We start from the raw sequence: 16,660 nt of genomic DNA, 5'->3' as shown, positions 1-16,660 counted from the left end.
TATAATTGAAAGAAAATAATGAAACCAATTAAAAAAACCTTTTCGTTAGGAAATCCTTTTTTTTTTTAATGAGAAAAAATTCAATTCGTATCTATACTAGTATCCTATAAATAATTCTATAGTAATAATAATAATAATAATTTATAATAATTGTTAAAATAATTAGATTCGTTAAATTTGAATTTTCAGGAAGCAGAAGACCGAGTATCCTTCCTGTACCTGACATGTTAACGAGTTCAACTTTACATCTACCAGGACAAGAATCCTTGGATCACGAAGGTGACGAATCGGAGGACGAAATGGACGATGACGTTCCATGGAGATCGCCTAGTGAAAAAATAGCGTGAGTATTATTATATTATTATTATTTTTTTTGTTTCCATTACATTTTTTTACATATCTTTCTTTTTATTTATTTATTTTTCTTCTATCTATCTTCTATCTTTCCTGCATCTTTTATTTCATTTATTGAACTACACCCGAGGGTTCCAGGAATCAAGGTATAGAATCGAAATAAACAAATAAACAACAACGAAAATAAAAATTATAAAAAAAAAACTATGAACGATCTCGTTTGACGTTGAAAAATTTGATTAGAATTGTTTCTATTGAAAAAATAAATTAAAAAAATAAAAGTATACTTAAGATTTGATTTTAATATGCAGTTGTATTTAATGTAAGGTAATTTGATTTAAATTTGTGAAACGTCGAACGATATTTAAAAAAGTAAATCCTTAATATGTGTTAACGTTAGATTAAACTTAGAAAATATCATTTATACCACTTACGTCACATTTTTTAAATCTTTGCAATCCTAAATTTATATCTTTTTATAAAAAAATATGATTATTCTTGCACTGTGCATTTGCATGGCACACACAAATTTTTGTGCATTAAGTACATATATATTTATTTATTAATATATGTAATTATTAATTATATAGTTTGTGTATTATAATTATAATATTAATATTATATATAATATATAAATAATAAATATATATGTAAATATATATATATATATATATATATATATATATATATATATATATAAATTAATTTAAATAGTATATACTTTTATCTATACTTGCTTATTATACATAAATATATGCATATATGCATATATGTATGTACGTATATTAGGGTGGGTCAAAAAAATCAATTTTTTTTTTACAAGTGCCACGGAAAAATGGGTTGCTAGACACCTTAAAAAAATTCTCACCAAATATGAGCTCTTAATTTTAATAGGAAGATCCTCCGCATCGCAGTTTTTTATTTTTTTCTCAGTCCAATAGAATAAAATGAATACCTCATCATTAATTGATTGTACAGAAAAATGTTCTAAAAGAATTTTGTAGGAAATTTAATGCTTTACAAAAAAGGTATCTTATATTTTTTCCGTAAACCTCACCATTTGAATGATATTGAAGATTTAAGTTTGATTATTTCAAGACAAATTTCATTTTTGTTTATGAATTTTATAACTGACCACCGATTACATTCTTTCGTGAAAAATTGGCATGGGAGACGTTGATTAGCTTCCTTTCTCGTAAAATCGAAAAATCTCAAGCATCAACGATTACGACGCGACGTTGCTAAATTTGTTATCGATGTTCTAACTTTCGATTAAAAACCAAAGGGCAAACAAAAAAATTTGGTAGCACCGCGTCTGACCACCGATTACATCCGGTCGTGAAAAATTGGCACCACGTTTGTGTCATGAGAAATAGGATTTTTATTATTTTACGCAATACAGATTTTGAGATTTTTCGATTTTACGAGAAAGGAAGCCAATCAACGTCTCCCATGCCAACTTTTCACGACCGGATGTAATCGGTGGTTAGTTATAAAATTCATAAACAACAATGAAATTTGTCTTAAAATAATCAAACTTAAATCTTCAATATCATTCAAATGGTGAGGTTTACGAAAAAAATATAAGATACCTTTTTTGTAAAGCATTAAATTTCCTACAAAATTCTTTTAGAACATTTTTCTGTACAATCAATAAATAATGAGGTATGAATTTTAATCAATTGGATTGAAAAAAAAAATAAAAAACTGCGATGCGGAGAATCTTCCTATTAAAATGAAGAGCTCATATTTGGTGAGAATTGTTTTAAGGTGTCTAGCAACCCATTTTTCGTGGCACTTGTAAAAAAAAATAATTGATTTTTTTGACTCACCCTAATGTATATACTTATATATATTTTTTTTTCATATTTTTATTTTCTTATAGAAAAATCTTCACTCTCTCTCTCTCTCTCTCTCTCGCTCTCTCTCTCTTTTTCTCACTCTTTCACTCAATCTATCTTTCTCTTTTTCACATAATATATTTATCTTCACGTTTTATCGCGCGTATCGAACCGCGTAAAGTGCAGCTTAAGTAAAAAACTCTTAAGATATAAGGATTATACGATCGTAAGGAAAAAAAAAAAAAACGAGCAATACGTTTAACGATGAGATTGCTCACAAAACGTCGTGAAAATTTTCTCTCTAACTCTCTCTCTTACTCTCTCATTTTCTCTTAACTTGATAATATAATCGTATTATCATGGACATCGTATCCGTTGTGTCCATTTACCAAATGAAATATAATCAAAATAATTAATGCAAGTATTATTAATCGTCAATTCTTCTAGCACATTATACTTTTTTTTCTATTCTCATTTTCTGCACTTTGAATTTTGCGTTACACTCTCCTCACATTGATTGTTAGTTTTATTTGCATGAATCAATACATATACGTATATTTATTTTTTTGAATCATCAAGATTTAAATATGTTTAGTGTTTACCTTTAGGTTATTGTGGGGGCGCCTATAGGCGCATAGAAATTATGCATTTGACACTAAAAGTGCCTATAGGTTGTTTCTCATTAAAATTGTTAAAATTCATAGTAGAAATTCGGTTTAATATATAAAGAATTAATTATCATTGTTTTATTGTAAATAAAAATTGAGTTTTTTTTATTTTTTGTGTGTGAAATATGTTTCAAAGAAAATGCATTCTCGAATTCTTACGTCGGTGCATCTCAATGTTTGCCATAGTCAAAGGGTTAACATTTCGACTACCACTCAGAAATCACGTATGTCAATTAGGATATTCACTGTAGTATTATGTTTTTTATTGCAATAAAAAACTAAATTAAATACAATTAAATATATTATTATATAAATATATTATTAATAATATTAAATATAATAATACAATAAATAATTTAATATTAAATATATTATTATATAAATGAAATATATAATTTTAAAATTTTCAAACTATCCAAATAACTAATGACCACCATGGTCTCACAAAAAAATCCACACTCTATCATATGTGATCAAAGATGGTAGTCAAAATGTTAAGATAAAAGATAAATATTAAATATTCTATAGATTAGCTATGAAAATTCATAATTATATAATTATGTAAGTTTTCACGTTAGATCGGTTCGATGTGTTCTCTGTCATGTTTTTCAATGTATGTATCTCAAATACCTGTTCCAATTCACGGCACACCGAGCATGTGCCCGTCGTATATGCTGTTCGATGCGCTGTCCTGCCTGACACCCTATAAAAATCCTCGTGGATATTTTTGCTGTCTTCTTTCCTGCATCATCTTTGTGCACACTGCGTCTATCTTGCCGCACGACTTCTTCTTCTTCTACTTCCACTTCTACTTCTTACTACGTTTGACTACAGATTTAAAGGGTGAGTTTATAGTTTTATTTTATTTTCCTTCATATACTCATACGTTTTTGTTAATTCATTTTTTGACGAATATATATATATATAAATTATTGAATGTTATTATATATATTTTTAATTTAGATCATAGATGATTAAAAACCTTTACACGTGTTTACCTTAATCCTTATCGGTCGTCAGGTTTTTATATTAATGATTTGAATTAATTAAAAAAGAAACAAATAGGCAACAAAAATTGGTGAATGTTATAAGAATAATTTATTATTTATTAGAAATGATTTATTTATATTTTGAAGAATATTACAAATATATAAAATCATTAATTATTGCATATATCAATTATTAAAAAAATATTTTTATTTGTAAGTAACTTCCCACGTGATTTATGACCGATAAGGTTTAATTATATTTGGCTTTTTCCAATCTTTCAATGCATCTTTTTTAAAAAATTCTAATTATTATTACCTTCTTTGCTTTTTTTATAAATTTCTTTTTTAGAATGCACTTTAGTGCCTTTAATACACGAAAGTATTAACTAAATAATTTTGTCTAATACTTATACTTATATAATAGTAATAGTTTTTATTACAGAAATAATAAATTTATGCTCAACTCTAACTAACAAAGGTTTTTTTTTTATTTGATAAAAATAATTGAAAATTGTCGAGAATATTGAAGATACGATGATTTTGTTTTAACATATGTGAACTTTTTATTCTCGTGAGACATCTATCACAAAATTATCGTCGTCAACGTTGAACATTTTCTTTACGAGAACGTAAAGATTAAGAAAACACGACATTCTCACATTAAAAGTAAAATCGAAAAAGAAATTTAATCGATCATCGATAATTGTTACAGGATAGTCAAAGGTTTTCCACCTGTATCACCTTTTATCGGAGTTTCACCTACATTGTGTTACCTTTTGAAAGAAAAAAAACCCCTTTGCTGTCTTCAATTAGCTCAGGTATCATTATTATTAATATTATTCTCACTAAATTCATTTAATTCTATTTCAACATTAGAAATTATACAAATAATTACAAATGATTTCATTTACGTGGAATAATATTATAAATATCATCGTAATTATTTGTTGAAATAAAACACATAATATATAAATTCGTACAAGTAATTAAATGTTTTTCGATGCACTCACATTCTCGTACAGGTTTGCGAACATTGCACCTATAGAAACGCTAAGGAATATAATTGGCAGAACAAAACGATCATTCTAGCTGCCGATTATGCGAGTAATGGAATTTACAACTTTATAATTCCTCTACGAGCTCATTTCAGGTAAAATATAACTTTTCTTTAGAAAGTATACATTAAAACAATTTGATTAATCGTTTTGACGTGTTTTCAATTTAATCGCAAAAGTAACATTTTACTTACTCGTAAAATCATTTTATTTTACATCGAATGTTCTATAAATTATGTTTCGCAGTAATTCCAAACAATTCTTTGAAATGAAATCATTATTACAAAATATTACGTGTTACGTGTATTATAGATCTAAAACATCTTTAAATCCGATAATTCTACTGTTGGAAAGAAGACCGGAAATAGCTTTCTTGGATGCTGTATCGTATTTCCCATTGGTCTATTGGATGTTGGGTTCAATCGATTGTTTGGACGATTTACTTCGTGCTGGCATCACATTAGCGGAAAATGTCGTCGTAGTCAACAAAGAATTAAGCAATTCTGCTGAAGAAGATACATTAGCCGATTGCAATACCATCGTTGCGGTTCAAACGATGTTCAAGTCGGTATTTTTATTATAATATTATTTTCATTCAATGAAAGAAACAACAAAGTTTAAAAAAAGAAAGTTTGGAAATTATATAATATTATTCTATAATTATTTATTTAAATAATTAAAAAAATGTTTGCCTGTAGATATGCAACCCTACAGACACACTTTGAAAATGTTGCTTGAGAACGACATCTGTTGGGACAGAATTTTTTTCTACCCAAAAGATAGGCAATCCGTAATACACGCGTGTATAAATAGTTAGAGCTGAAAAAAATTTCCGTCCCGACAGATGTCGCTCACAAGCAACATTTTCGAAATGTGTCTGAAGAGTTGCATTCAAATAGGCGCAGTATTTTTATAAATAATAACAAAAATTTAACTTTAATTTTATAATTATTTATGCATATGTTTAAAATAATATTCATTATATGAAAAGTAAATTTTTAAAGATTGCAATATTTCTTTTTCAAATCACCCCCATTCTAAAGAAAAAGAAGTATGTTTTATAATAAACGTTTTCTTTTGATTGTTTTTGGTTTCAGATTCTTTCCAAGCATAAAGAGCATAACAGAATTGTCCCAATCGAGCAACATGCGTTTCATGCAGTTTAGGGCACATGACAAATATGCTCTTCATCTCAGCAAAATGGAAAAGGTACTCCTCAGTGCTAGTTCCGGTGACAACTACCACAATGAGCCTCCGATGGGCTCTCCGGTAACACGATATCACTCACTCTCTGACCTCTGATTGATAATTGATTGAATTATTGTTGGATTGACCGATCCATTGATTGTTAAAGATATATATCCTATTTTTTATCACTGATCATTACACACCTCGTACTCATCGTTCTCGTACAGAAAAAGAAAAAAATAGAAAAAGTAAAGAGTTATTCTTCTAATTAAAATTTTCAAATTTTTGTTTTGTACATTAAGCTATTACAAGGTTTATAATTAAAATGTTTGAACTATTAACCTGTGTGACAATTTTAATTACTCGTTTAAAAAATAAATCGACTTTAATACGCGTAGTACGTTTTTCATTATCGTAACGAAAAGAAAGGAAGAACATTTCTATTTTTAAACACTTCGGATAAAAATATAAAATCGTCTATGGGCGACGTGACAGATTTTAAGAAAAAACAAACATAATTAAAAATGTAATTAGCTTCGTTCTAAGAAAGGAAAAATGGTTTTTTTATGCAAAGTGTTTCTGTTTTAAAAATCCTGCACTTTCGCATAAAATATTTTCCTGACCTATTTTATTTTTATTTAATATTTTGTTTTGTTCATATTTCACGCAGAAATTGTTTTTTTTTTTTTTTTTCTAAAAAGGACAAAGTTACAAAAAAAAAAGGAAAGTAAGAGAAAAAAAATCTAGAATAAAATTTAAATTTCGATAATGTTCAAACGAAAACGATGAGAACGTGCTAAGAAAATTTTTATTTTTTGACATTGGCAGTGCTAGAGCATCGCTGATAGATAGTTATTTTGCTAGATAATTATATTTAGAAAGCATAATTTAATTGTTAAGGTCTTAACGCACTAGTCACGAAGGTCAGATTTTTTCAAAAAAAAAAAAGAAGCAAAAATAAAAATAGAAGGAAAACAATTAATCATTGAACAAAAAAACTATTAATTTAAATTAACTTAAATTAACATGATTAGTGCCTCGAGATCACTAGAACGCTTAGTAGTTTTTCCCTAGCAAGTGATATATTTATACTTCTTCTAATATACTTCCGTAAAAACTTAGTAGATATAAAAAGCATGATACATTGCATCAAATATATGTGTGTGTCATATTATTCTATAATATTTATTATTTATTATAATATTACGAAGATTTTAGTAAGAAAACTATACACCGATCGTATTTTGATCGCGTGTACAAAATTTTACACTATCAAAACGTGTGTTAATACTCACACGTTTCTAATTAATAAGTTTATTATTATTATTATTTATGTATATTTATTGTTTTAAAATTTAACGTAGTATACGCTTAACGTGAATTTAATTCTACGGGATATTAAATGATTTTTTTATCTTTCAACTATAGTCTACGATTATAATATTATTTGTTTAAAAAATAAATATATGAAAAAACGAATATGCACGTGGGGAAAGAAAGAAGAAACACGAATATATTTTATAGTTTTTTTAATAGAAAATTTGATGTGTGGTCCGTAGAGAGTAAAAAATGGATGAAAAAAGAAGTTATCGATCAATTGTTGAAAGTTATTTGTAATTACGAAAAAAAAAATCAAAAGAAAAAAAAACAAATCATGGTATTTATATATATGTATATATATGTATTTTATAAACAGAGAGAAAAGGAGAGAGGATCCCACATATCGTACATGTTTCGATTACCATTTGCCGCTGGCAGCGTATTCAGTGCATCCATGCTCGACACACTGTTGTATCAAGCTTTTGTCAAGGATTATGTAATAACCTTTGTAAGATTGTTACTCGGAGTTGATCAAGCACCTGGATCTGGATTTCTCACGTCGGTTAGTATCAACAGAATTGTTATATTGTTAAATCGATTTTCTCGATTAACACTTTCATTATGAACGATGACTATAATCGACATATGTGAGAAGAGAATCTTATCATTGCTAAGAATGCAAGAAGATTTTATAATTTAATTTTAGAGTATCTTTTAAATTTTAATAAATCGTATTGAATTAATTCTACTTACAACAATATATAATTATATAAATAATACGAAATACGATAACGAAAGGGTTAAATAAAACATCATCGAGACAAACAACATCAATTAAAAATTCGATTTAACTTATTAAACATTTTTTTACAGATGAGAATAACAAAGGACGATATGTGGATACGAACCTATGGAAGACTTTATCAAAAACTTTGTTCTACAACTTGTGAAATTCCTATTGGAATTTACAGAACTCAGGACACAACCGTATCGGATACTTCGCACGTGAGTACAAACAAAATCATTTGGTTTTTTATCCCATTAGGATAGAAAAGTAAGATAGAATTTATATATTAGTATGTTCGATGGTATTCGTAAACCATTCGAATAACATGAGTGAAAATTTGTTAAATGGCAGCTGTGAGTAAAGCATGATCGTGATCTATCGTTCTCTTTATCTCTCTCTCTCTCTCTCTCTCTCTCTCTCTCTCTCTCTTCACTATATATATATCTAGTTCTCCCGATTGAATCCCGATTCTATTTAACCCTATCTTATTTTATGCAATTTTTCGAAAATAGAAATCAAAAGTTAAGAATATGATGGAAAAAATGACAATAGTTAAATTATAATGCGATTGTAACCTCGCATCTTGATTCGAAGCACGTCCTCCGATTTGTCCAACCTTATTTTTTATTTTTTTTATTTTTTATTATAATAATTATTATTATTATTTTTATTATCAACGAAAAATCCTGCATCGTGTTATAGAAACTAGTATGATTATTTAGTGTGCTTTATTCTGTCGATATATATATATATATATTGTTTAGTTTTTCTGCATTGAGATATTAGCGGAACGGATAACGTCGAACTACGGCAGTCTCGATGTAGTTGTAAAGCTTTGAAGATTATAAAAAAAGAAAAAACGTGGATAGATCGTTAATCAAGATAGAGGTATACGATCAATAAAACAAAGATGTCATATTTTATAGTAGTTTTATCTTTACACGAACTATAACATATTAAATTTAACAAATAAATAAAAATATATAATAGTATATAATTATTAAATTTAAATTTAAATAAATTTATTATAAGGATTAAAAATTAATAATTAATCTAATGATCAAATAATACGTAAACAATTAGAAGAAGTGAAACAACAAGTCGGAAGTGAAACCTTCAAAAAAAAAGCAAGTTTCGAAAGAATGAGACAAGTGTATAGTATCAGGAATAAAATAATTTATTAAATAATATTATTATAATATTATTTTTTTCTAATTATTTATTTAAATAATTAGAAAAATTCGCGCCTGTAAAGATGCAACCCTCCAGATACACATTGAAAATGTTGCTTGCGAGCGACATCTGTTGGGACAGAATTTTTTTCTGCTTAAAAGATAGGCAACCCGTAATACACGCATGTATAAATAGTTTGAGTTGAAAAAAATTTGAATTCCAACAGGTGGCGCTCGCAAGCAACATTTTCAAAGTGTGCCTGGAGAGTTGCATTCTTACAGATGTAATGTTTTTAAAAATAATGATAAAAAATTAACTTTAATCTTATAATTAATACAAATTCTATTTCATTCTCTCCTAAGCTAAATCCTATATATCAATATATGTTTGCCTCTTTCTCTCTTCTTACCAACATAGTCGTTCTTTTCGTTTCATCGAGTTTGTTTGTTTTATTTATCGCTACTTGTCGCTTTTTCGTCGCATCTGTTTTTCAAATCATCCCCCCATGGTAAAAAAATTTTCACTTCAAAAAAGACTCACAACCAAGGCAGAAATATAGAGTTGAACGGGCTCGAATGAGGGTTGTGATGAGAATATTACGAAAAAAAAAAAATGTTAACGATTGCATATCATTTGGTTCAGTAAAATGAGTAGTAGTTCTTGTTGCTTGTCATTTTGACAGGGCGACTCAGACGCAGAGAGCGACGCCGGCGTCGGCGTGACGTACAAGGTGCGTCATTCGGCGGCTGCATCGTGCCTTGCAAATTGTTCAACCCGTGACAAGGGTACCTCAGCTGTGAGTACAGTGTGTCGAGAGAAAATTGCCTGTTCGTTGTTCTTTGTTCCTTAAAAAAAAAAAAAAAAAACTGACAATTTTGGTCTATTAAAAAAATTTACGATCATCGTTTGAAATTTTTCTCTAATTTCTTTTTTTTTTTTGTTGCACTCTCTATCTCTATCTCTCACTCTTTTTACACTCAAACTGTAAAACTCTATGCATAATGTAATTTATCTCTATTACCTTGTTATATTTTTATTCTAATTATTATTATTATTATTATTATTATTATTATTATTATTATTATTATTATTATTATTATTTGTCGTATTTTAATTAATTTGTCCTTGTACTACAGCTCTTTGTCACACTTTGTCGCTCTGTCTGCCTGTCTGTTTGTCTGTCTGTCTCGTATTATTTAAATGGTGCACATAAAATGGGGATTGTATGCACGAACAATCGCTTAAAACGAATTTAACCTGCAAAATGAATAAAGTTTGTTTTATATAACATTGATAATAAGATTAGGAACGGTAATCGATGAAACAGAAAGGGCAATGTCGGTTACCGGTCGAAGTATTTCTAGCACGGATCACTTATTTTTTAATTATCTTCTTTTACAATATTATGGGAACCGGAAAGTAATTTTTACATTACATTCAAACACTTTGAAGTTATACAATTATGTTGATAAATAATAACGAAATATTAACAATCTAACTTTCCAGTCCCCCTAATACATAAAAAGAATAATAATAATAATAATACAAATTAATAATCATACGTTTTTTGATCTTTTTAAATTAGTATTCGGTGAGCCTGGGTGACGAGGCAAGGGACAATCACGCTCAACAAATCGAGAGGGCAGAAATCGCCAACCTGGTGCGTTCCCGAATGGAATCCTTGAATCTACCTGTAGCCGATTACGACGACGTATCAGAAAAACGCAACAGCCTGTCCTACGTAATCATCAACCCTAGCTGCGATTTAAAGTTGGAGGAAGGTGACATAGTTTATTTGGTCAGGCCTAGTCCATTTTCGGCACAGAAGACCTTCGAGCGTCACAACTCAAGGCGTAAGAGCAACATCAGCTTTTGCTCGGCACAATTAGTCTCGCAGATGAACGCAGCGGTCGCCTCGGCAGCTGGATTTCCCGGTGGTTGTCCGGGTGGTAGCCGTCGAGGTTCGGCCATTGGCTTGGCCAGACCACCCCCATTAGGTACAACAAAATCGAACTCTTTGTCTCTTCCCGACAGTCCTACAGTAGCCGGTACACTTAGAGGACGTTCGAATTCCTTGAGAGTAGTCGATGACATCCTATTGAGACGTAGCAACTCTTTGAGACAAGGACTCACCGTTTCGAGGAGAAAAAGCAGCTTGGAGGACATCGGATTGGGTGCTTTACCACATCCCACCAATCACAACCCTATAAAGATAGCGCTCAACGGATCTATCGGTTTGGAAGTTACTCCACCGGAGGAAGGTTCTATGGGTGGTGGGGGTGTAGGTGCAAGTAATACGGGAATACTCGATGTTGGTTTACCATCAATGCCGAGTATGGGTCTTGGATTTGGACCTTCATTGGGTACAGGACTGTGCAGTTCCTTAGGTGGTCTGTACGATCCATCTAATCTTCAAAGTCCCATGGTGCAATCACCCCAATCACCGCAAATTCAAGCAACGCAAGATCCACAGCACATACAGGGAACGATAGTATGATATAACCTTATGTGGGGACGCAGACTATCCGGCGTAGTGCGAAACAAATGGCTCTAGCGTTCCCACATATTTAGGTATATATTAGTAATCGTACAAGTCGTTTTAAACGAGCGGTAGCGTGCTTCTTCGTAATCATCAAACGGTGATATCTCCCCCTCCCCAACCATCTGATTCATCACTACAATCCTGACCCCCTGACTACCCATGCATACAACACGATCGTGCATGGAATTTCGATGGAAAATGTGCAAAACCACCGCATTGCGCCTTTTACCATCGTTTATCCTTAATCCAAATAGAATTTATTGTTAGACGAACCCCCACCCTCAAGTAGATGATACTCTTATGATGCAGCAGTAATATTATTTCCTTACAGTTTTTTTTTTAACTACCCTAACGATTTACAAACTGTGATATATTATACTTTCGTATGCGTTACCTTTTTATCTATCGTTGTGATTTATTTTTCTATTTCAATTCGTTTGATAATTTTTTCTATTTTTTCTTTTTAATTTATTGACAAAAATAAAACAACAAAGGCGAAAGTATTACGACGAAAGGAGTAAACTTTAAATCTTTTCATTCAAATAATTAATATTCTATGTGTGTTCAACATAACAATATGTATATAAATTGAAGACATTTTTCTGAACGATTTACTACTACTACTGTCATCATCAAACAAATTGATCTACTCACAAGCCAAGTCGTTCTCCTACTCGTTCGCGTAGCAAGCAAAGTGATTGATCTTTTCGTCAATCGTAAATGGGGAGGGGGAGGGGTGGGTCAACGTGACGTTTTAAAACAAATGATACATAATAAAATAAGTGAGATTCCTAACCAGAAAGAACCAACCAACAAATATTAAAAACACGCGGTTTATTCTATTAATCATTTGAAAAGGTCTCGATCGGTGACAAATATCTAATTTGGAATTTTTTTTTTTTTTTTTTTATAAAGAGACAGTGAAAGTGAAAGTAAAAAGTTTCAAATGAAAGTAAAAAAAGAAGTGAATATTTCGATAAGATCGTTGATAATTCTATTACGAGTGAGATTTATAATTTTTTGTCTAATTACGAGAGTTATATAAAAAGAATTTGAATATAAAGTTGGACAAAATAAAAAAAAAAAAAGAATTCAAATTAGATAATATGAACTGATCAACAAATTTGGTAAACTTGTTCTCGACTAAAGGAAACGTACGAACGTAAAATATATTTCCCCTTTCTCCCCCTTTTAGCAAAATTCCTAATAATTTTATACTAGCAGAATTTAAGGTGAAAATATACAAAAGTAATACAAAAAAAAGAATACTATATATATATATATAAATACGAAAGAAAAAATATATATATATATATATATATTATAAATATAAAAAAAAGTATATATGTATATGTGATTATAAATATTAAAAAAAAAAGAAAAAGAAAATGAAAAAAAAGTAAAGAAAACTATGACCATACTAATCATATCAGTCGAAAAATGACACTCGAAAAAAAACGTCATCGTACTTAATATGCGTATACCAAAACGAATGAACAAAAACCATGAGAGTAGGAGTGAAACTAGATACTTATTAAGAATACGTAAACATTTAAAGTTTAACATTAAAAAAAAAATAAAAAAAGAATAGAAAAAAAGGATTCGAAATAGAACTAAAAAAAAAAAAATGTCACGTTTCTATTTTCGAATTCGATTCGAAATTAATTGCGCGAACGATTCCGAATGATCTAATTATAATGTGCAAGTAGGAAAAAAAAAAGGAAAAAAAATTATTCAATCATTTAAAAAGGAACAATCCCCCCTCTAAAAAAATCTTTCTTCTTATCTTCTATTAGTTGGAACCCAAAAAAAAAGTAACCCAGAAAAAAAAGTAATATATTGCAGTTAACATTTATATTAAGCGTGGACACTCGTCCTTTAACGAGAAGATGAAAAAAAATGATTTAGAATTAGCCGATTAAAAAAAAAAAATACGAAAAAAAAACAAAAAAAGAAATAAAAGAAAGCAAGGATGATCCTAATTAATTTGGACAATCCATTTTTGATTAGTTTAGTTATCTCAGACATTGAAATTTCCAAAATTTTTGTCTTTTAACGAAAAATCAATGATTTAGTGACATTTTTTCTTGGCGCCACGAGTTTTTTAGTGACGTTTTGAGCCAAATTATTATAATAATAAAATATATATGCGCGATCGTTCGTTGACCAATTTACACACGTTTTTTCGACCAAAAATATCGTCATACTTTAGCAAATACGTATTTTACATATACATATATATATATATATATATATTTGCTTGGTAAATTGCTTTAAAAACTAACCCCCTCTTCTTCTTATGCCAATAAATAAACGCACGAGACTTTATTCAAAATCAAGCCAAAAATTAATTCGTCAACAGTTGATGATTAATGATGATGATGATGATTTGCTACGTTCGAGTGATTATATCTTTTGCGATTTAAAAAAAAAAAAAGAAAAATAATCAAAACTGACTATTAAATCAGCAAGCCTTTGCTTTGTACAACTCACTTCTCTTTCTACAAATCTTCTTCTTGTCTTTTTACAAATGTCATACGAATAAAATAATATTATTTTATATTCATTCATTGATTCGTCGTCTAATTAAAAAAAAAAAAAAGAAGACAACAGGAAAACAATTACAATATTTCAGGAATTATTAATTCGGAATTTTATTTTAGATCGGCGAACGAATTTTGTGATTTGGTAGAAATTTTTTGACGTTGAAGTAATGAAAAAAAAAAAAAACAATTACAAAAAAACTTTATGAAAATTGTTATTATCTCTGTCTATCTATCAATCTCTCTTTCTCTTTATCTCCTTATTCGCTTTTTCTTACAATATTCGCTCGGTAAAATTTAGGTGATTGGTGTTAACATATTAACCCTTTCAATTAGGGCATGGTTTGACGTATAAATTTGTTCATACGTACGTCTCGTCGTGTGATATATGAACTCTTATGTGGGTCAGGACCTTTGTATAGATGACCCTTATATGAGTTTTCAGTCATGAAAGGGTTAAAAAAGAATTTGAAAAAAGAAAAAGAAACTATGAATCATCTTAATTTAAAAACAATGAAGATTAACTCTGTAATCTTGTCTATGTATGTATGTATATATGTTTTTGTTTTATATGTAGAACGTTTAAGTATATTATATCATCTGTGTGAGGGTTAAGTATTTTTTTGAAAGAAAGTAATTTTTCTATGATCTAAAAAAAGTTTCGTATAAAAAGGTTTGAATAAAATTGAATAAAATGAAAATTGTGAAAAATAATAATCGGTGGAAATAAAATTATTCCTTTTTGAACTTTGTACATTTTGCAAACCCAATACTCGTTTTTCCTTTCGAGGAACTTAGGGTAAATTTTAAGGGTTAAACTTTAATATTTTTAACTTCATTGAGGGGTGGTCTATTTCATAAACATTTGTTTCTTTTTCTTACATAAAAAGCAACGCATAAATTCTTTTTTCGCCGAACGTACCGAGCATCGCACAAATCTTGTTTTCACTTAAAAAAAAAAAAGAAATGAGGAAGAAAGAGAGAGAGAGAGAGAGAGAGATAAAGAAAGTACAGAAGTAAAAAATAATAAATTTAGGTATATTTGAAAAAAGTCAAAAGTATTCTGATAATTTTAAATTCAACTGATTAAACATTTCTTCGACCATTAAAAAAAAAAAAAAACAGAACACAACATTGTAAACTGATGTACGTAATGTAAAATAATAAATGGAAACAAAAAAAACAAACAAACAAACAAAAAAATACAAAGAAAAATAATGTAAATTAAAAATAAATATAAATATAGATACGTGCAATTTATGCGAGTGATACCCATGTAAATTTATTATGAATAAATTATTATAAAGCAATGGACAACAACAAAAAAATCAACAAACAAACAAACAAACAACGAAGCGTTCGTGTCGGATATGGTGACGACCAATTCAATTAATTTTTTTTCCTATATTTTCTTTCTCTGGTAAATTGTAAAAAAAATTAATAAAATAAACGAAAAAAAAAATTAATCAAACAAAAAAAAAAGAAGGGACGAAGAAATAATAGTTTACGTGGAATGTTTATTCTACGTATATGCACACGCGTGTGTTATATACATAAATTATGCGTATTGTCGTCTCTCTATGCACGATGTGTATATATATATATATAAATACAGCCCTTAAATACATTATCGACAGAATTTTTTGTTCTTTTTTTTCCGACAAATTCGGACTAGACGTTCTTTACAGGTTTAGGAACGTTTTCCGTAAACTGTCCAACGATATTACCCCTTGGGTGATAACACGCAACAACAACGCACGTTCCATCCCTTTTTGCCATAGCTATACCCATTTCAGTCGTGTTTTTCCATACGATTTGTGTGAAATGACCTAAAGAAAAATAGAAATATTTTTCAATTTACAAAAACAATCATTAATATTACTTACATTATTATTGTATAATTTATGGCATACGTACAGGTATTAAGAACCTTCGGTTCCGTACCAAACTTATGTTCCTTTTTCTCAGAATACCATTTAGATACAACTTCACGTGCTGATACTACCAATTTTGGATCGGAACATTGCATTGAGTAAATATTTTCTCCATAAGGTGAGGAAGATTGCGGTATCAGTTTATTTGTATTCAACAGCGTATTGGCCCATGCCTAGATCAATCCAAATAAGAACAACAACAAAATTCCCCATATATCAATGAAATGAAATGTCTTGTGAATTATACAACAAAAACGCAAAGAACG

General features: G+C 29.2%; 2 protein-coding genes across 10 annotated transcripts in view; one reads left to right on the top strand and one right to left on the bottom strand.

The window, feature by feature from the left end:
- The window catches only part of SLO2 (slowpoke 2), a 103,392-nt gene extending 87,672 nt beyond the window's left edge, over positions 1-15,720 (top strand). Inside the window, exons 15-23 of one of the 2 annotated variants that reach the window (XM_015327841.2) lie at positions 190-343; positions 4,565-4,670; positions 4,875-5,002; positions 5,220-5,471; positions 6,005-6,176; positions 7,792-7,977; positions 8,289-8,420; positions 10,058-10,171; positions 10,961-15,720. In XM_015327841.2, the coding sequence (XP_015183327.2) occupies positions 190-343; positions 4,565-4,670; positions 4,875-5,002; positions 5,220-5,471; positions 6,005-6,176; positions 7,792-7,977; positions 8,289-8,420; positions 10,058-10,171; positions 10,961-11,872 (2,156 nt within the window). In that variant the 3' untranslated portion in view covers positions 11,873-15,720. The remainder of the gene's footprint in view (positions 1-189; positions 344-4,564; positions 4,671-4,874; positions 5,003-5,219; positions 5,472-6,004; positions 6,177-7,791; positions 7,978-8,288; positions 8,421-10,057; positions 10,172-10,960) is intronic. The other variant, XM_015327844.2, reaches the window with a different exon arrangement.
- Positions 15,721-15,957: 237 nt separating this feature from the next.
- Positions 15,958-16,660, bottom strand: part of LOC107070033 (uncharacterized) — a 41,323-nt gene continuing 40,620 nt past the window's right edge. For all 8 annotated transcript variants that reach the window (XM_089173273.1, XM_089173274.1, XM_015327862.2 and 5 more), the window contains 2 exons: positions 16,378-16,567; positions 15,958-16,289 (listed from right to left, as the gene is read on the bottom strand). In XM_089173273.1, coding sequence (XP_089029399.1) covers positions 16,132-16,289; positions 16,378-16,567 — 348 coding nt within the window. In that variant the 3' untranslated portion in view covers positions 15,958-16,131. The remainder of the gene's footprint in view (positions 16,290-16,377; positions 16,568-16,660) is intronic.

The sequence above is a fragment of the Polistes dominula genome, unplaced genomic scaffold (genome assembly GCF_049000335.1).
Source record: "Polistes dominula isolate Pdom_NZ unplaced genomic scaffold, Pdom_raw_medaka scaffold_35, whole genome shotgun sequence".
Classification (NCBI taxonomy): domain Eukaryota; kingdom Metazoa; phylum Arthropoda; class Insecta; order Hymenoptera; family Vespidae; genus Polistes; species Polistes dominula.
This window is presented reverse-complemented; position numbering and strand designations above follow the sequence as displayed.